The sequence below is a fragment of the Haliaeetus leucocephalus genome, unplaced genomic scaffold (genome assembly GCF_000737465.1).
Source record: "Haliaeetus leucocephalus isolate CR32 unplaced genomic scaffold, Haliaeetus_leucocephalus-4.0 Scaffold932, whole genome shotgun sequence".
Lineage (NCBI taxonomy): Eukaryota > Metazoa > Chordata > Aves > Accipitriformes > Accipitridae > Haliaeetus > Haliaeetus leucocephalus.
Genome location: NW_010973368.1, coordinates 2,978,343 through 2,993,628, shown reverse-complemented (window position 1 = coordinate 2,993,628; position 15,286 = coordinate 2,978,343). Strand labels below are relative to the sequence as shown.

The following is a 15,286-nucleotide window of genomic DNA, read 5'->3' as shown; positions in this document are numbered from 1 at the left end:
CCCGGCGGCAGCTGGGGGTTGCCGCGGCGCCGGGAAGCCCCGCTGCGAAGCGGAGATGGCGGACGAGGCGCTCTTCCTGCTGCTGCACAACGAGATGGTGGCGGGGCTGTACCGCGCCGCCGAGCAGGGCGAAGGGGTGAGTGGGGCCGCGGCCGCGCTGGGGGCCGCCCGGCAGCGGCCGGGGCTAACGCTGCGGCGGCGTCTCGTATCTTGCAGGAGAACGGCCGCTGCACCACCAAGCTGGAGAGCATGGGCTTCCGCGTCGGGCAGGGGCTGATCGAGAGGTGAGTCCTCGCCTCAGCCTCGCCCCTTGCAGCGCTCCTTTTCCTGCTCCCGGGGTCGGCAGGCGTCGCTGCTCCTCGGGGGTTTTCCCCTGCGTCTGCCCGGCGAGCGCCGACGCCCCCTCCTTCCCGGCCTGCTGGGGCCCGGAGCGTTCGCTCGGTCGGGGGAAAGCTGCTCGCCGCTCTGAGCGGATAGGGGGTTATGCTGCGGATGTGCTCCTCTCATTAGGCGTTCTGGCATCCTCCCTTTTGGCATCTCGTTCTTGCCGGGGCCTGTGTTTGGATAACACAGGACAGTTTTGGACTACGTATTTGGGAAAGTGCTTTCAATCATGAAAACTGAGTCAGCCTATATGGTTACTTTTAATAGTTATAATCCTTTTTAATTGCACTTTTCGTAGACCTGCTTTTCCATGCTTCCTACTTCTGGTACGTTTCATGATTTTCTAATCTGTTTCTTAAACATAATTTTGTGATTGGCTACTCTATTTCATTTTTCTAAAGCACTGTCAGCTCTTGGAACTTGACGACCGGGCAGAAGTTCCTTGTTTCCCCAGGCTCTTTGGGGATGCACGATGACTTGCTGCACATCCAACTTCAGCGCCCTCATTCCGAGGTCGTGTGGAGACTCTTGAGCTTCTGAAGTCATGCTTTCGTTGAACAAAGTGGTGCTTTAGTGCCAGACAGAGACCCTCAAGGAGGATGAAGAGCAAGAATTCTGAAATAAGCAAGAGAAAGGGGTCCCTTTTTGGGAAACAGGAACAAGTTTTACATGTTTGTTCCTATGTGTTAGTGCTTTTTTGCAGTAGTATAGGTGTGAACTTTTTATCTTCTAGTTAGACATTTAGTTAAAGAGAAAACTGATGAAGTGCTTTGCACCTTTCTGTACTGAAACTGTCTTTAATAATCATACAATTAAACCCATTTATTCTCCTGTCATGTTGCAGGTACTAAGATAATACTGTGTTGCTCTTCAGTTAAAATACTTGCATGAAGAGTGATGCTAGAATGATACTGTACAATGGTTGGAAAACTAATTTCCATAACGGCCTCAAAAATAATGTTGCACAGGACCATTTTTTCGTGTTTTCTTTTTCTATTTAATCGGTCAAGTTGTGTGTACCTTCATTACTGATATCTTTCTCACTTATCTCTTAGGTTTACAAAAGATACTGCCAGGTTCAAGGATGAATTAGATATTATGAAGTTCATTTGCAAAGATTTTTGGACAACTGTTTTCAGAAAACAAATAGATAACCTAAGGACTAATCATCAGGTACTAATGCTGTAGAATAAGATTTAACTTACAAAATCAGAAATAGTTTCAAGTTACTACTGCATTTTTTGTTTTTTCTTGGTCTAGAATTAATTACCTGATAAGAAACCCCAAATGTTCTGTATTTGTTTTGTTTAAAAAGCAGATTTTTAAGGTTCATGTTAGCATGTGTCTTCAGAATACAATTTGATAATTGCTAGTGATGTTTTTATTGCCATCCTATTTGAAAAGACTAAATGCTTTGACTTTCATATGTGCCATTGCAGAGTTACGAACTGACAAGACAGTAATGGTTACAGTTGATTAACATTTAAACAGGAACTTTTTAATGTATCTCCCAATGAATTTTAGTAGAAAACTAGTGTGAGAAAGTGATATTGCTGTCTTAATGGCTATTTAAATAGAATGGCTGCCTTGAAGTAATTTTTTTATTTTGAAGAATATTTACAGTTTTTTGGCAGTTGACACACTTAGTTGGACTCTACTGAACATACTTGTATAAGAAACAGCTGAAAAACTTCCCAGATTTGCATGTTGGTGACATTGTGTTGTATCTATGTCCTTTCCTATATCAACGGCCGCAATTCTTAAAGCAAGATCAAAATAACTTAAGGACCCGTTTTACTAGAGTAAAAAATCTTCTTCCTTTTGAATGACTTGGTTTTCTTATGGCCATTTTCCTGTTGTACCTAAGTAGGAACAAGAGAATTTGTACAAGGATTGTGCCAAATAAAATAGGTTTGACTTTTCAGTGAGCTGTTTATCAACTTATAGCTTTAACAGATAATAATTACCTTAGAAATCTGTTTTTTAATTCAAAGAAAGCTGCAGTATTGAGCTGAGATCTCAATTGTATATGCAGCCTTAATTTAACTTCAAGGGTTATGAAGTTCCAAAGTGGCACAGCCATTAGCAAAGCAATTAAAATGACAGGTATAGATTAAGCTATGTCATAATTATGTGTCATAATTTATTAAAATGCGTATTGTGGCACAAGATTGTAATGTAGAAAACTCTAGACTTTGACCATCTGCTGGGTGTTGCTTGTATCGCTATTAAAGAAGATAATTGTCACTGAATTTGAGAATAAGAATAGTGACTTGCATACCAAGTGAAGATTAAAATTTGAATGAAAAAAATCAGCATGCATTTGATATATTAACAGAGACTTTCTAATATGGAACTATTGTTTCTGAGCACTGGAAGGACTCTTCCAAGAAGAATGTACATAAACATTTTTTAGAGTTAACTGATCGTATTATTGTCTAGGGGTTCTGTTGTAATCTCACAATTAAGCATCTTTTGTTTTGATATTTCATGTAAGTAAATAATACAATTTAAACTTAAATCACAAATGTCTTCATCTAAAATTTCATTTTTCAACCTGAGAACATTTATATTGTATATACAAATCAAATCGCTTTACATAAAATGTTGATTACATGTTACTGTATATTCAACTAAAAAACTTTTTGTTTTTTTAAACAGGGTATTTATGTCCTTCAAGACAATAAATTTCGTCTCTTGACACAAATGTCTGCAGGAAAGCAGTATTTAGAACATGCACCAAAGGTACCTTTCAGTTTTATCCTTGGGATCTACAAGTTTGATTTGAATTATCTTGATCTATTAATAATAACTTTAAATTTTGTAATTGGATGGATACAAACTCTTTGAAAGGGCAGCTAAAGTTTAGTCTCCAAAACCTGTGCTTTTTAGAAATGCACCTTGTTTCGGAACAGTGGATTTGATTTATGGTTCAAGAAACGGTCATAGTCATTGTGAAACTTGCTGTTCTCATGTTTGAGTTACTTGATGGTAGGAGCTGGTCTGCCACTATCACACAAATCCTTTCTTTCTCTTTGGAAAGCCTGTGCTTTCAGAAGCGTTTTTTAAATTTTCAAAACGTATTTGGAAGCTGCTATTTGTTACCTAGAACAACCTTCTGAGATTATATGAACATTCAGGAAGATCTTCCACCAATTAAAAGTAGTTTTGAGTGTAGATGTTGAGTTAGGGAAATAGTTTAGGTAAGTAAAATCAGTGCCTCTGCAGAACCTCTTATAAAGCACTTCAGGTGGATGTAAGAAATGGGGCACTCAGTTCCATTTTATGGTTTCTTAATTCTTGCTCTTCTTAGTAATCACAGTTGCAGGCTACTGTTCTAGGGATTTTTTTTTTTTTGTGTTTGGTGAGATGTTTCTTCTGTTTTGCAACATATACTCTAAATAACTGCAGGCCCTTGTATTCTAAGATGCGGCCTGTACAAGAATGCTATCTTGGACTGTTTCTCCTTTGTTGACTTTAATACCAGCTGTTAATTTCAGCCAAGTCTTGGGAATAATTGTTTAAGGATATTAAGTTCCTACAGGTTTAATAGAAATAGAAACAAATGACTCAAGATAGCACCTCTAACAACAGAAATCTGTATTGTGAGCTCTGCTGCACCAAATATCAGAGCTTTCATTTGTTAGAGACATGGTCTCTCAAGCACAGGAACAAAACCTCCATAGTTTTGTATTGTCTAAGTGTTAAGTCTTGTTCTTGAGTACTTAGTTTCAATCTTCAGCAACCCTTTAGCTTCACCCTTGACACTTATTTAAAGTGCAACTTTATATTTAGTATTTAGCATTTACCTGTGGACTAATCAGAGGAGGCCTATCGAATTTGGGAATAAAGAGTATTGTAACAGCTGAAGTTTCATCAATGCCTGCATGTAAGTAGTTCTCGGAGTATTCAATGATTAGCTTACTTGGTAACTTTCCTTCCTGACTTCATCACTGTATAAGCATTTATCAACATGGGATTAGTTTGAAGCTGCTGGGCCATAGGAGTCAGGGTATGACTTGTCACTAAATGCTTATTGTTTAGAAAATACTGACAAAGGGTGAACCTCTATGAGACCGAGTAGAAAGCAAAACTAAAAAGTTCTATGTACATTTGGAAGTGTCAGATGCATAAGGATGATGTACATTCAGAAGGCTGCCTGAACAAGGGAAGATAAAAATAACTACATATATGCTCTTTCTCTACAGAAGTCATTAAGAAAGTTAGTAAGTGAAGTCTATTCTAACTACCCAAGCTGCTTAAGGTGGATTTAGAAATTTCCATAGACTTTGCACAAATTTTAAATTTAGCTGACAAAACTGTTGTGATGTGGGACATGGATTGACTTAAAGAAAAAAAGAAAGGAAAGAAAAAGCTGTTCAGCTGGAGTTAAATTTAAATGCTAAATTTAAATAATGGCTAGATTGTTCACAACTAAACTGTAAGATTGAAATGTTCCTTGCTATTCCTTTTAACAAAATGATTACAAGAAAATAATTACTTGGAAAAATAATTCTAATGGTGGGTGATACTGTGATCTGACTTTGCTTTTTCTTTTCAGGTAAATTTCAGGTGATGATACAGAAGATGTAGAGCACATTTAAATCTGGGTATCTACCTTAAAAATCCTTTCTGTGTGGATTCAGTTTCTTGATTCAGCTTTGTCTTGTAGCTTGTAAATTATAGCAGTGTGCAGGCAGCACAATTTCAAAATATATAATAAAAAGTTCATCAAAATAACTTAACACTATCCTTGTATCTTGGTATGAAATTTATTCTATACCAAGGTATTAATGTCCACATTGTAAAAAACTGTCTACTCAAAAGTTTTCAGCAAATTATTTTAATTACCAAAACAGCATGTATGGAAGACCAGAGGCATGTTTTGAAAACAGAGTGAAAACCTGACCAAGACTAAATTAGTTTCTTAATCTAACGTGTTTTGTGTCACCTAACATGAATGCCCAACTGCTACCTTTCCCTATTCACTCTGAACTGTGAGGCAGCAATTGCTTTTGTATTATTTTGAGGAAGCCATTAGCATGTGAACCAACAGCCTTCATTAAAGGCATTCAGCGGAGGCTTAGTTCTGCTGAAGGAATGATATGTAGAAGAGAGAACTTACTTCTACATAGTTAAACAGTTTCTCCTACCTCCCTAAAATTAGGAGCTATTTTTTGTGTCAGAATAATTTTACAGCTAAGGTCATCTGTACTGGCCAGAGAAGGAAATTTGTTTTAGCTTGTTGTGCGTAAACTCAATATTAATGTAACTGTTTTTAATTGCTAGCTACAACTCACTTCTGTAATGAATGTGTGCAGGAGGATGATTAGGCCTGCAAGAAGCTATAAAGACATCACCAAGACTCTTGAGGACATTGGGGTTTGCTAGATACTACTTGTTACAAGATTTGCGTAACAATACATATCTTGCTATAGGTAAGAATGGAAACATCTTGTTAAAACTTTTAATGAATTTTGCTGTAAGACCTTTCTGTTGGCAGGCTCAGGCCTTATACTTTCAAATGAATCATAATAGGCACTTATGGTGTTTATTCTGAACTGTGAGAATGCCTTGTGACAGTGATTCAGTTTCTACTTTGAGAGCAGTAACAGGCTAACTAGAAAAGCTAACATGTTAAAACAGCAGCTTTGTTATAACTACCTTCTGTGTTGGGAGAAGTGTATGTTGTCCAGTTGCATGGTGGGCAAGAACAGTGGAGGCTGTTCTTCCCTAAGCTCTAGGGAAGGTCTGAAGTTTGCAATGGATCAAACCTTGTCTAGATAGCTGTTACAAGCTGCCAAGCTATAGATTATAAATGTTATAACCAGGAGTTTATTAGACTTGATCTTAAGATGTGACCAAATGCTGATCTTTCTGGGTATGTGAATGCTAGTTCAGATTAGTTGTAGCTGAGTAACTTGACAGTTCTAGGAAACATCTAGAGCAGAATTTGAACTAGCAGAATGCTGTCCCTGTTTATAGAACTAGCAAAGATGAAAGTAACTACAGTTGTATGGTACTTGGTGGGGGATCAGCTGTTCAGCTGATTAAAAATACTGGGTTCTTATACTGGTAGTTTATAGGAAGGCTCGGGTTGTTGTTAACCTTTGTAACTGATCTGTTTGAAATTGTAGGGCTAGAGAGTAAGCTAACTAGTATTCTTGTATTTCATGGGTTCTTCAATTGACAACTCATCCCAATTTCAACATGCTGAAAATGTGGCTGAAGAGACTAGAAATCAACTTGCACTACATGTCTAATAGAGGGATATCTCAGTGTCATCATGTTTTAGGCATGTGCAAAGTGGTAGACATTCAGTACCAACATATACAGAATCATTGTTACTTTCATCTCCAGAATGAAAACTCTAGTAGTTACAGTAACTCAGTTTGACTCTTCACTCGACAGTTAATACTACCATTCCAGATGCAAAAGTGCCAATCATTCAAAGACATATTAAAGGTTTATCAGTAAGTGGTTGTGGTTAATGATTATTTTTAATAGTGAGGAGAGGGACTTAAATCCTACAATATACAGAAAGCAGATGTCAGTTAATATTGTGTATCAATTTGCTGTTATCAGCAGAACTCACAGTTCCTTTAACACCGATGTTTAGTTGTTGAAGACAATTTGAACCAGAGGGAGTTGTGTATATACCAAGCAGATGCTGATACTCTTGGCGAAGCACTCCATGTTAAATAGGCAAGCTAATGTATTTGTAAAGATACCATACAGAAAATAAATTTGTTCATTCTGATTAATAAATGCTTCTATTAAAAGCATTGAATACAGCTCTGTAATTTTCACTGGTTTCTGCAACTGTTTACTAAAAAATAATAAAACAAACATTACTACTTCCTGAGTAGTAATACTAAAATAACTGTTTCAGTAACTTAGTTGCTATACTTGAGCTGCTTAGCAGTGCTTAAGCTTGGGAACCAAAGCTTGAAAAAAACACAGTCCTAGTTGTCTAGATTTCTACAGTAAGGCTGCTGTTAAATAGTATGAAGAATGAGAAAAACCACAATGTTTAAGAACACTCTTTAAAATGCTTCCATTTTATTAAAAAAGCCCTCAGTAGGTTTGTGTTAGATAAAGAACAATCATTTGTAATGTAACCTCAGACTTCACCTAATAGCAGTGTCCACAGGATTACTCAGATGGTAGAAATTTCTAACCAGGAATGTACTTTACAAAGATAATAGCTTGAGAGATGATGCCAGACACTTCATTGACCATTTTATGATGATGGTGATGATGACATTGGAGACAGTGACAATCTTGTGCTAAAGTTCAGCTTAAGTTACTCATAGCTGTCCCAAATGCATTATCGTGAGGGTGTTCTGAAGGCATTGTATAGTGCTTCAGGTCTGAACAGTGCAGTGTCTTGCTCTTAGCTCTGATAATGCTTTTTGTACCATGGCAACACAAAATACCTGATATTCTCAAAACAGTCTAGGAAGGCTCATCAGCCAAGTCACGTTGATCGAAGTACCTAGTGAAGTGGAACACAGTAAGAAACCTGTAATGCAACATACTCCTTTGCTCTGAGTTGATAGACCCCTTGCTTTCTAGCTCTTCTTTTAGTTTTTCTATCATAATTAGAGCTTGCAGTTCAGGGGGCTCATCCAAGGCAACCAGTAAGCTTAATTTACTTTTAGGTTTATCTTAAGTCCTTTTAGCTGAGGATATTTGCTACATAGGCCCAGGGCATTTTAATTGACTTCCACTTTAAAAGAATCTAGGTTAGGACAACAGTAATCACATATTTATTCTGGACATATTTTGCTGTTTTAGGTATGCAAGTTGCATTACCTGCTAACTAAGCAGATTATCAAGTTCAGAGCTGATATTTGTTCTTCATTCTTGTTCTCCTGAAAGAGAAATAAATATTAGAACAGTTCTTTTGTTACCTGTGTCAAACAGAAAAGCTGTTACCTGCCATGTTACATGCTTGTAATATTCCCTTCATTCTTGAGCAAACTTAGGACATGAAAAATTACTTACCAAGACTTCAAGAATTGAAAAATCATCCTCCTAATAATTTGCTAAGTTCAGCAAGTCCTTTGTGCAATGTTATATTAGATCTTACCTCTAGTACTCTGACTTCAGAGCATCGTCTTGCCAGCTGTCGAATAAGGGAGTGAGCTTCAGGTAGCAAAGGTTTTTCAAGGCATGCCAACAGTGCATAAAGCCATCTACCCTGCGTGGATTCAAATAAGAAAGTTTTAATTATGAGCATTTCTTTGAAGTTTCTTGGAGTTCTTGTTATATAGAGTAGGCCTGAAGCATAGGTCTCAAAACAAAATTGCATTTAAGTGCTACTGCCAGAATTAAAGTTTTAAAGCCAAATGAGACACTACACAGTAGAATTTTGTGCCTCTAGATAAGCTTCTTGTGAGCAGTACTCCTGGCTTTCCTGATTTTTTTTTTAATACTAGCCAAGATATAAATTAATACAGCTCACACTATTAAAGTCTGAGGGAAGGATTATTTTAGTAATATCTAAAGATTATTACCTATCTATTAATTTTTAACTTCACAAATGGTGGAAAAACATTCCTGAACAGTGAATGTATCAAGTCAGATCTTTGTGCAATTAATGCTGTTGGATCAGCTTTAAGATTTGCACCACTGTGAAAACATGTCCTTAGCATTTTACTTCACTGAATTCTACTGCATGCTTATCAAATATAACTTCTGCTACCAGTCTAACTTCTTAATTCCAGTGTCTAGTGGCTTTCATTATGGGAATAAACTAAAAGTCAACATGCACATTCTCTGCAGCATATTGGTTAAAAAGAAAACAGTCCTACAGAGAAGGACAGAACATGAAAGGCCTTTAGTGAAACTGTGTTTAGTATTATGGAAGTAATTTTTCATTACTCTCTTGCTTTTTGGTACTGAATGAGATAAGATGCATCCACCAAAGTCTTCTGTAGATACAATGCCATTACATAGGTAGTCAGTTTAGTTGTGGCCAAACTCCATTCTAATGTACCCTGCCAATCAGAATTTCGTACTAGGTTTAATTTGTCACCACACTAATGCAGCTAAGCTTTCTCATCTGTGCTGCATGTGGAAAGATTAAACATGTCTTTGCCAGCACACTGTCATGCATCTCCAAACTAAAATGGCCATGTCGGTAAATACAGTGTGCATCACCCTGACAACTTAAGCTGGTCAGAATCAAAGCTGCTGCAGTCTGACCCTCTTTTCTCCCCAGTGCCAACACTCATCTAACCTTGTGGTTTAAGTTAGTGTGGGGAATGATAAAAAGGGGAGAGGGTTTTGGCAGTACTTGATAGATCTGTATCTGTTATGTTTTGTAATTAGCCTTGCAAAAAGTTCTGTGAATACTCATTTCAGTATCTAATCAAGGAAGTTTTGAAAGTAACTGAATACAATACGTGCATCTAGAGAACTCTTTAGAAAGTAGCTTTATACAAATCATGAACAATTTATCCCTTGTTTAATGCGTTCATGTGCAAGTAGTTAGAATGAATTAAAAATTACCAGTTCTGGAGTAAATTTTTTCTCTCCAAACCAGCTTATCAGGTATTCTAAGACACTGGTTACTGTTGCCTTCAAAAGAGGAACAAAGAGACAATACAATATCTGCAATGTTTTGTTTTGCTGTCCTTCTATCCCAAGAACTGTATTATATAAAAAGCAATTTGATTTTTTTAAAATATACACATTATGTATTTCTACTCCACTGTGATACTATACGGTATTTATTCCAGGTTGAAGTTACATATAAGGGTAGAGTAAGTGTTAAAGCACCAGTTCCTGGAAAAAACTTTTATATAAAATTGTCCTAGGTTCAGCTAGGAAGTAATTTTCTGTGTTAACAAAAAGTTATGGTTAAGTTACAGATTAGGAAAGAGGCATCAATCTTGAGTGGTTGTTTCTTTATAAAGGTGACTAGTGGGAAACATAGTAAAGGAAGGGTAAGTGTGATTCTTCTAGGCTTGCAACGTACGCAAGAGTTCACTATCAAGTTGAAGGACCGCACTTAAAAAACACTAAATGGGAAATATTAAAAACACTGCCAAGCACCTAATGGGGCATTCAACAAAAATTCAAAGATTAAATGTTCTACAGAGAAATTACAAGGACAAAATACTCTTAAAACTAGTCATGATAAATATTTACTAGTAAAGTTGTTTGTAGCTGAAGGCAAGATTATGTGTTTTCCTTGTAAATATACAATAATTGTTGTAATAAACAATTGCCTACTCTAGCACAGAAAAATAGGTAAGACCTCTACAACAGATAGAATACGAGAAATAATGATTTATGTAATGTCCCTATGCGATTTTAAGAGGTAGGCTTACCTGACTCATTCTGCTTACAATACTTAGCAAAGGGGGAAAGCCCACCTGAAAAAAATCAAGTTCAAAAATGCAGACATAATCATAAACATTTTTGTTCTAATTTAGAACATACTAACATTTTGATGTGATGCTCAGACATTTGTAGTGATTTGAAAGTCTGTTCTGAGCTTTGAAATATAGATATATATAAAAAAAAAATCTTCAAGCAAGTTCAAGATAAGGTCCAGTCAAATTTGGTATCAAAGAACCTTGTTTTTACTGCTATTTGTTAAAGTTCTGTTTTTTCAAAATGATGCAGTGAAGGGCATGTTTGTAGGATAGCATGTATGAGGACAGAAACCACATATCACTATTCAACAAAACATTAAAGCAGACTATGCAGAAAGCTTTCCATTCAGTTCAGTGAGCAACAAAGTGATGTGATTTAGCTGGTAACAGATGAAGGAACTCTTTAACTTTTTGACTGAAGGGATAGACTTTTCCTCTGCATCACTCAGCTTCCACTTGAAAGGGAAGAAAAACTGGACTTTCTGGGCTCATTGGAGAGCCTACTTCCTATTTAGCACGAAGTGGTAATAAACTGTAGGATTGTTTCTGGCAGTTACTCTTGAAAATAGCAGCTGAAAATTAGATAGAAGTCCTATACTCACCTTTATGTAATCAATTCCTAGATTTTCATTATCAGATAGTGCATCTATTTCTGAGTATACTTTTTCACCCAGGCAGAACTTCTTCCAGCCTTCCTCATCCTCCGATTTTGGCTGAAGTAAATAAAAATAAGTTAAAACTGTGAAATATTGCTATCTTGAAGACACTGAAGAAAAGACATGATAATATTTACAAGTTGTTACATTAAACTGTAAAGCAAGATTAACCACAGATTTAATGACTGGAAAAAACCCACAGCACTGTTATGAATTCTACTCACCATAGTAACATTGCTGTCCAAATGTTGTGACCGCCAGCGATTTCTGTGCTTGTTCAGGCTCTGAGTAATTAAAAAAAAGCCAAATCATAGTTTAACTTTGCAGTTATTTTATCTGAGCCATAATTCTCTTCATTATTCTTAAAATGTATAAAGAGTGTATTTTATGATGTTCTATAAATCAGTAGAGGCATAACTGGCTAAGTATTTACCATGCCTCTTAGTAGAAGTGTAACTAAGTTGCTCATGCTGGATTTTTGGAAGTAATGGTAAAAGCTGAAGGAATTTAAAGTCTACTACATAAAGTTAAGTTGATGTAGTAAGCTTTAATAGTCTTCTAGAATTTTCTTGGTATAACAAGCTTAAGAAAAAAACAACCTGATTTAGTCCAAAAGCACACATAAAGCCAATATCCTGTTTCCAACAGTGGTCTGCATCTGTATCAGATGTCTACAGAACTGTTAGAAAGGCAGCAAGTGTGCTTTCCTAGCATATTTCTTCTACCTTCTACCTGAAATTTTTCCCCCAATCCAATTGTTATTGTAGCAGTAAAAATGACCACTAACAACACTAACTAACAGTAGCTGATGCATAGTGTTTAAACAAGTGACTTCTGATGCTCTTTTTTTCTCAAATATTTTTTAGGATATTCTCATACTTCACAGCGTTAATTCTGGCACAGATGAGAGAACAGTTGATTTGTGTATAAAAGAAATACCTGTGTAGTGAATATGCCTTTAGATGTCAGTTTCCTTAGTTCTACTAAAACCTTAGATTATGCCTAATATACGATATACAGTGTGATAACTTGTAGAAATAGGGGTAGCTCAGTGAGTATTTACAATGTAGATGCAGTAGTACAGATCACTGATTTACCTCCCTGAAAAAACAGGGTAAATGAGCTTATGCAAAGTTGAATGCTACAGCAGCTTCAGGGCAGCTGGTTATACTTCAGTTACTTGAGGTATTCCTACAATGCAGTATCAATGCATTGTAAACATGCCTTCTGCAGTACTGGAGTCATAAATGATCTCTACTTATCTCTTTATTATGTTTCGCATTTCACCTTGTTTGAACTGTGGATAGAGAGAGAGACTGCTTGATTCTCCATTTTTGTTCTGTTATTTAAGAGCAGGGTGGAAACGCAGTAGGCAAGATTTAAGTTTGTGCTAACATTACAATCTTACAAATACATTTTACCAAATCAGTATTTCCCCTCATAATGGGTGCCACCACTGTCAACAGTATCCTAAATGGACAGTGTGTTCTACATACATGGATTTCCTGGTGGGTTAGAATTTACTTGTTTTTCAGTTAATGTTGAGTTCTGCAGAATATTCCTGCTAGCACTAGATTTGAATATAACTGCGTAACATCACAGGGATTTTTTTTCCTCCCTCAGCTACTCTATATGATTTAATCTAAATACTGACAGCTATTTTTGCTGACTTTGAAGGATAATTTTTTTTAAACATGACTCTCAAGAGGTTTATCAGAGGTTTAAAAGCCACAGTATATATTCAGTTCTTTTTCAAGAACTTAAAATATTTGTCCTACCATAAAGTCATAACATTTCTATAATAGATATAAGGTTGTCCCCCGTAAAGCACAGACGTGTTCTATCTAGACAGTGCAAGTCCCCTCACACACACCATTTTGTACCTGACGGACAGCTGAGAAATTGGCCACTTGCTGCTGCTGCCACTTGAGCGTTGGAGAGTATCCTTCAGGAGCAGGCTGACATCCAGAAATCTAAGAAAACACTGGCAATAATTATAATGTAAAGAAAGCTTTATAAGAAGAACCCTTAAGAGCAAGAGAATCAGTAAATGTTTACTGTCGGGTAAACAATATCCTTTAAATCTTTGCTTAAGAAAGGTAATTTCATGACGACATCCAAGACTGACTTAACAGATGGTTTAGACAAAATTTCTTCTGACTCTTCTCATATGCAAATAAGAAGGAAGACTAAGTATTCAAAATACATGGTCAAAGAATTATTTAAGGTCTTCATTTTCAGCAATTGTTGTGCCTTAATTTCCCTGTTTATAAAAAGCAGGGAGCTGTTTCCTTATCTTGGACAGCTGCTATCAATCTCAGGAGTTCTACTTGCCAAGATAATAAATTGAGGAAGACAGAAGACCACCAAAGTATCTTTTAGGAAATTAACTCTGACAGTTAAGTAGACAGAACCTCTTTAAAGATTAGCATGAAAGATTTATTTAAAAAAACCAAACACCTTTCTACAAATGTTTAAGAATGCCACTACAAAGAGACGAGACAAATGAACTGAATGGTCACAGAAGTTACATGGTCATATGTCCGTACTAGAAACTCTTCTTGAGCAATCTAGTAGTTAAATTTCAGATTATCGTTTTCACTAGAGAAAGGCAAACTTGGTCTCTTGAACTATTTGAAAGCAGACTAAAGACCATGCTGGCAGGGCAGCGTGACAACAGAAAATTCTGCATAGGCAGTAAGGAAAAATTCCGATAAAATATTCCACAAAAAGGAAAAAAGTGGTGCTAGAATTTCATCTAACTTTAGCAAAGCTTAGCTGCTTTTAGTACCCTTACCCTAGATGTATATTTAAACCTAAATATAGGTATGGAGGTATTTTTTGTCTAAAGTTTATGCAGGTTTTTTGATTAAATACTTGTAAAATTTAATGCAACATTTGATTTCCTTAGAGAGTAAAACAGTCTGCTGTGTATCAAGTAGTATGGATGTTACCAATTTAGATCAGTTAAAGACTGCTGTTAGCCAGCAGTTGAACAGGTGTTTCTTCAAACACAGACATTTAATTCCATAGATGCTTTTAAAATCTAGCAGTGCTATTTAGTTACGCCAGCCGCTCCCTCAAATTAATACAAACATTATGATATTAACGCCTTTCCCCTTAATTTTTTTCCGCTCAAAACAAAACATGTAAAATCTCTCAAACTTACTGAAATGTTTACTGTCTGCTTCTTTCTCAATTTTTTGGGGTCTATTTGCGCCACGACCACATCTGGGCATCGAGCTGCTTCAATCCTACAAAATAAAATCAAGTGGCTACATTTTTTTCTTTTTGTAACAGGTGGTGGTTATATGCCGGTGTCTCTGAAATACTGCACCTGCGGAAACCTTCAGGTGAGTAGAACACTGACTATACCGGCAATTCTTACAGAGGGTTTGACTTGAGAGTTACAGATCGAGTATTCTCGGTTGCTGCACGACTGCTCTGGCCTCCTCGGAGCTTGCTTACGTCCTAACTTGCCCGAAGCGCGGCCCCGGGAGGCCGCCGCTGCCGGTACGGAGAGCCAAGAACGGGACCTCCACCTTTCTGCGGGGAGCAGGGCGGCACCGGCCCCCAGAGCTGCGGATCGCCGTGGAGCTGCGAGCCTGCCGCGGCTCGCCGCCGCCGAGCGCGCCGTGCAGCGGGCATTCCGCGGCCCCGCAGAAGCGGCAGCCTCGCAGAAAGCGGACGGGTTTAGAGGCGATGCCGGACGGGGTCCCGCCGCGCCGGGAGCACTGAGGAAACGGCTCTTCTGGCTGCGGCTGGCAGGTTAACGGTAGCACGACGCAGCAAGCCCCCGCGCACCCCAAGGCGAAGCTCGGCCCGGGCAGCACCCGCAGCCGCGCCGCTCCGGCG

At 37.6% G+C, this 15,286-nt stretch overlaps 2 protein-coding genes across 5 annotated transcripts in view; one reads left to right on the top strand and one right to left on the bottom strand.

Annotated features, from left to right (window-relative positions):
• The first annotated feature begins 6 nt into the window (after positions 1–6).
• The window catches only part of TRAPPC6B (trafficking protein particle complex 6B), a 16,951-nt gene continuing 1,671 nt past the window's right edge, over positions 7–15,286 (top strand). The window contains exons 1-8 of one of the 4 annotated variants that reach the window (XR_775401.1): positions 7–136; positions 217–284; positions 1,440–1,557; positions 3,046–3,129; positions 4,180–4,273; positions 4,946–4,994; positions 5,674–5,822; positions 14,735–14,784. Coding sequence is in view for 2 of the 4 variants with exons in the window: in XM_010583674.1 (XP_010581976.1) it covers positions 56–136; positions 217–284; positions 1,440–1,557; positions 3,046–3,129; positions 4,180–4,273; positions 4,946–4,977 (477 nt within the window). In the remaining 2 variants the exon portion in view is untranslated. Of the gene's footprint in view, positions 137–216; positions 285–1,439; positions 1,558–3,045; positions 3,130–4,179; positions 4,274–4,945; positions 5,126–5,673; positions 6,496–6,521; positions 6,933–14,734; positions 14,785–15,286 lie in introns of those variants that run through there. The other 3 variants (XR_775402.1, XM_010583674.1, XM_010583673.1) reach the window with 3 other exon arrangements.
• GEMIN2 (gem (nuclear organelle) associated protein 2) lies at positions 7,262–14,738 on the bottom strand (the record flags this gene model as incomplete). Its single annotated transcript, XM_010583993.1, has 9 exons — positions 7,262–7,882; positions 8,203–8,261; positions 8,480–8,590; positions 9,904–9,972; positions 10,728–10,772; positions 11,378–11,488; positions 11,656–11,715; positions 13,315–13,404; positions 14,601–14,738. Coding segments are annotated over 9 exons (723 nt in total), but the record flags the coding sequence as incomplete, so codon positions are not given.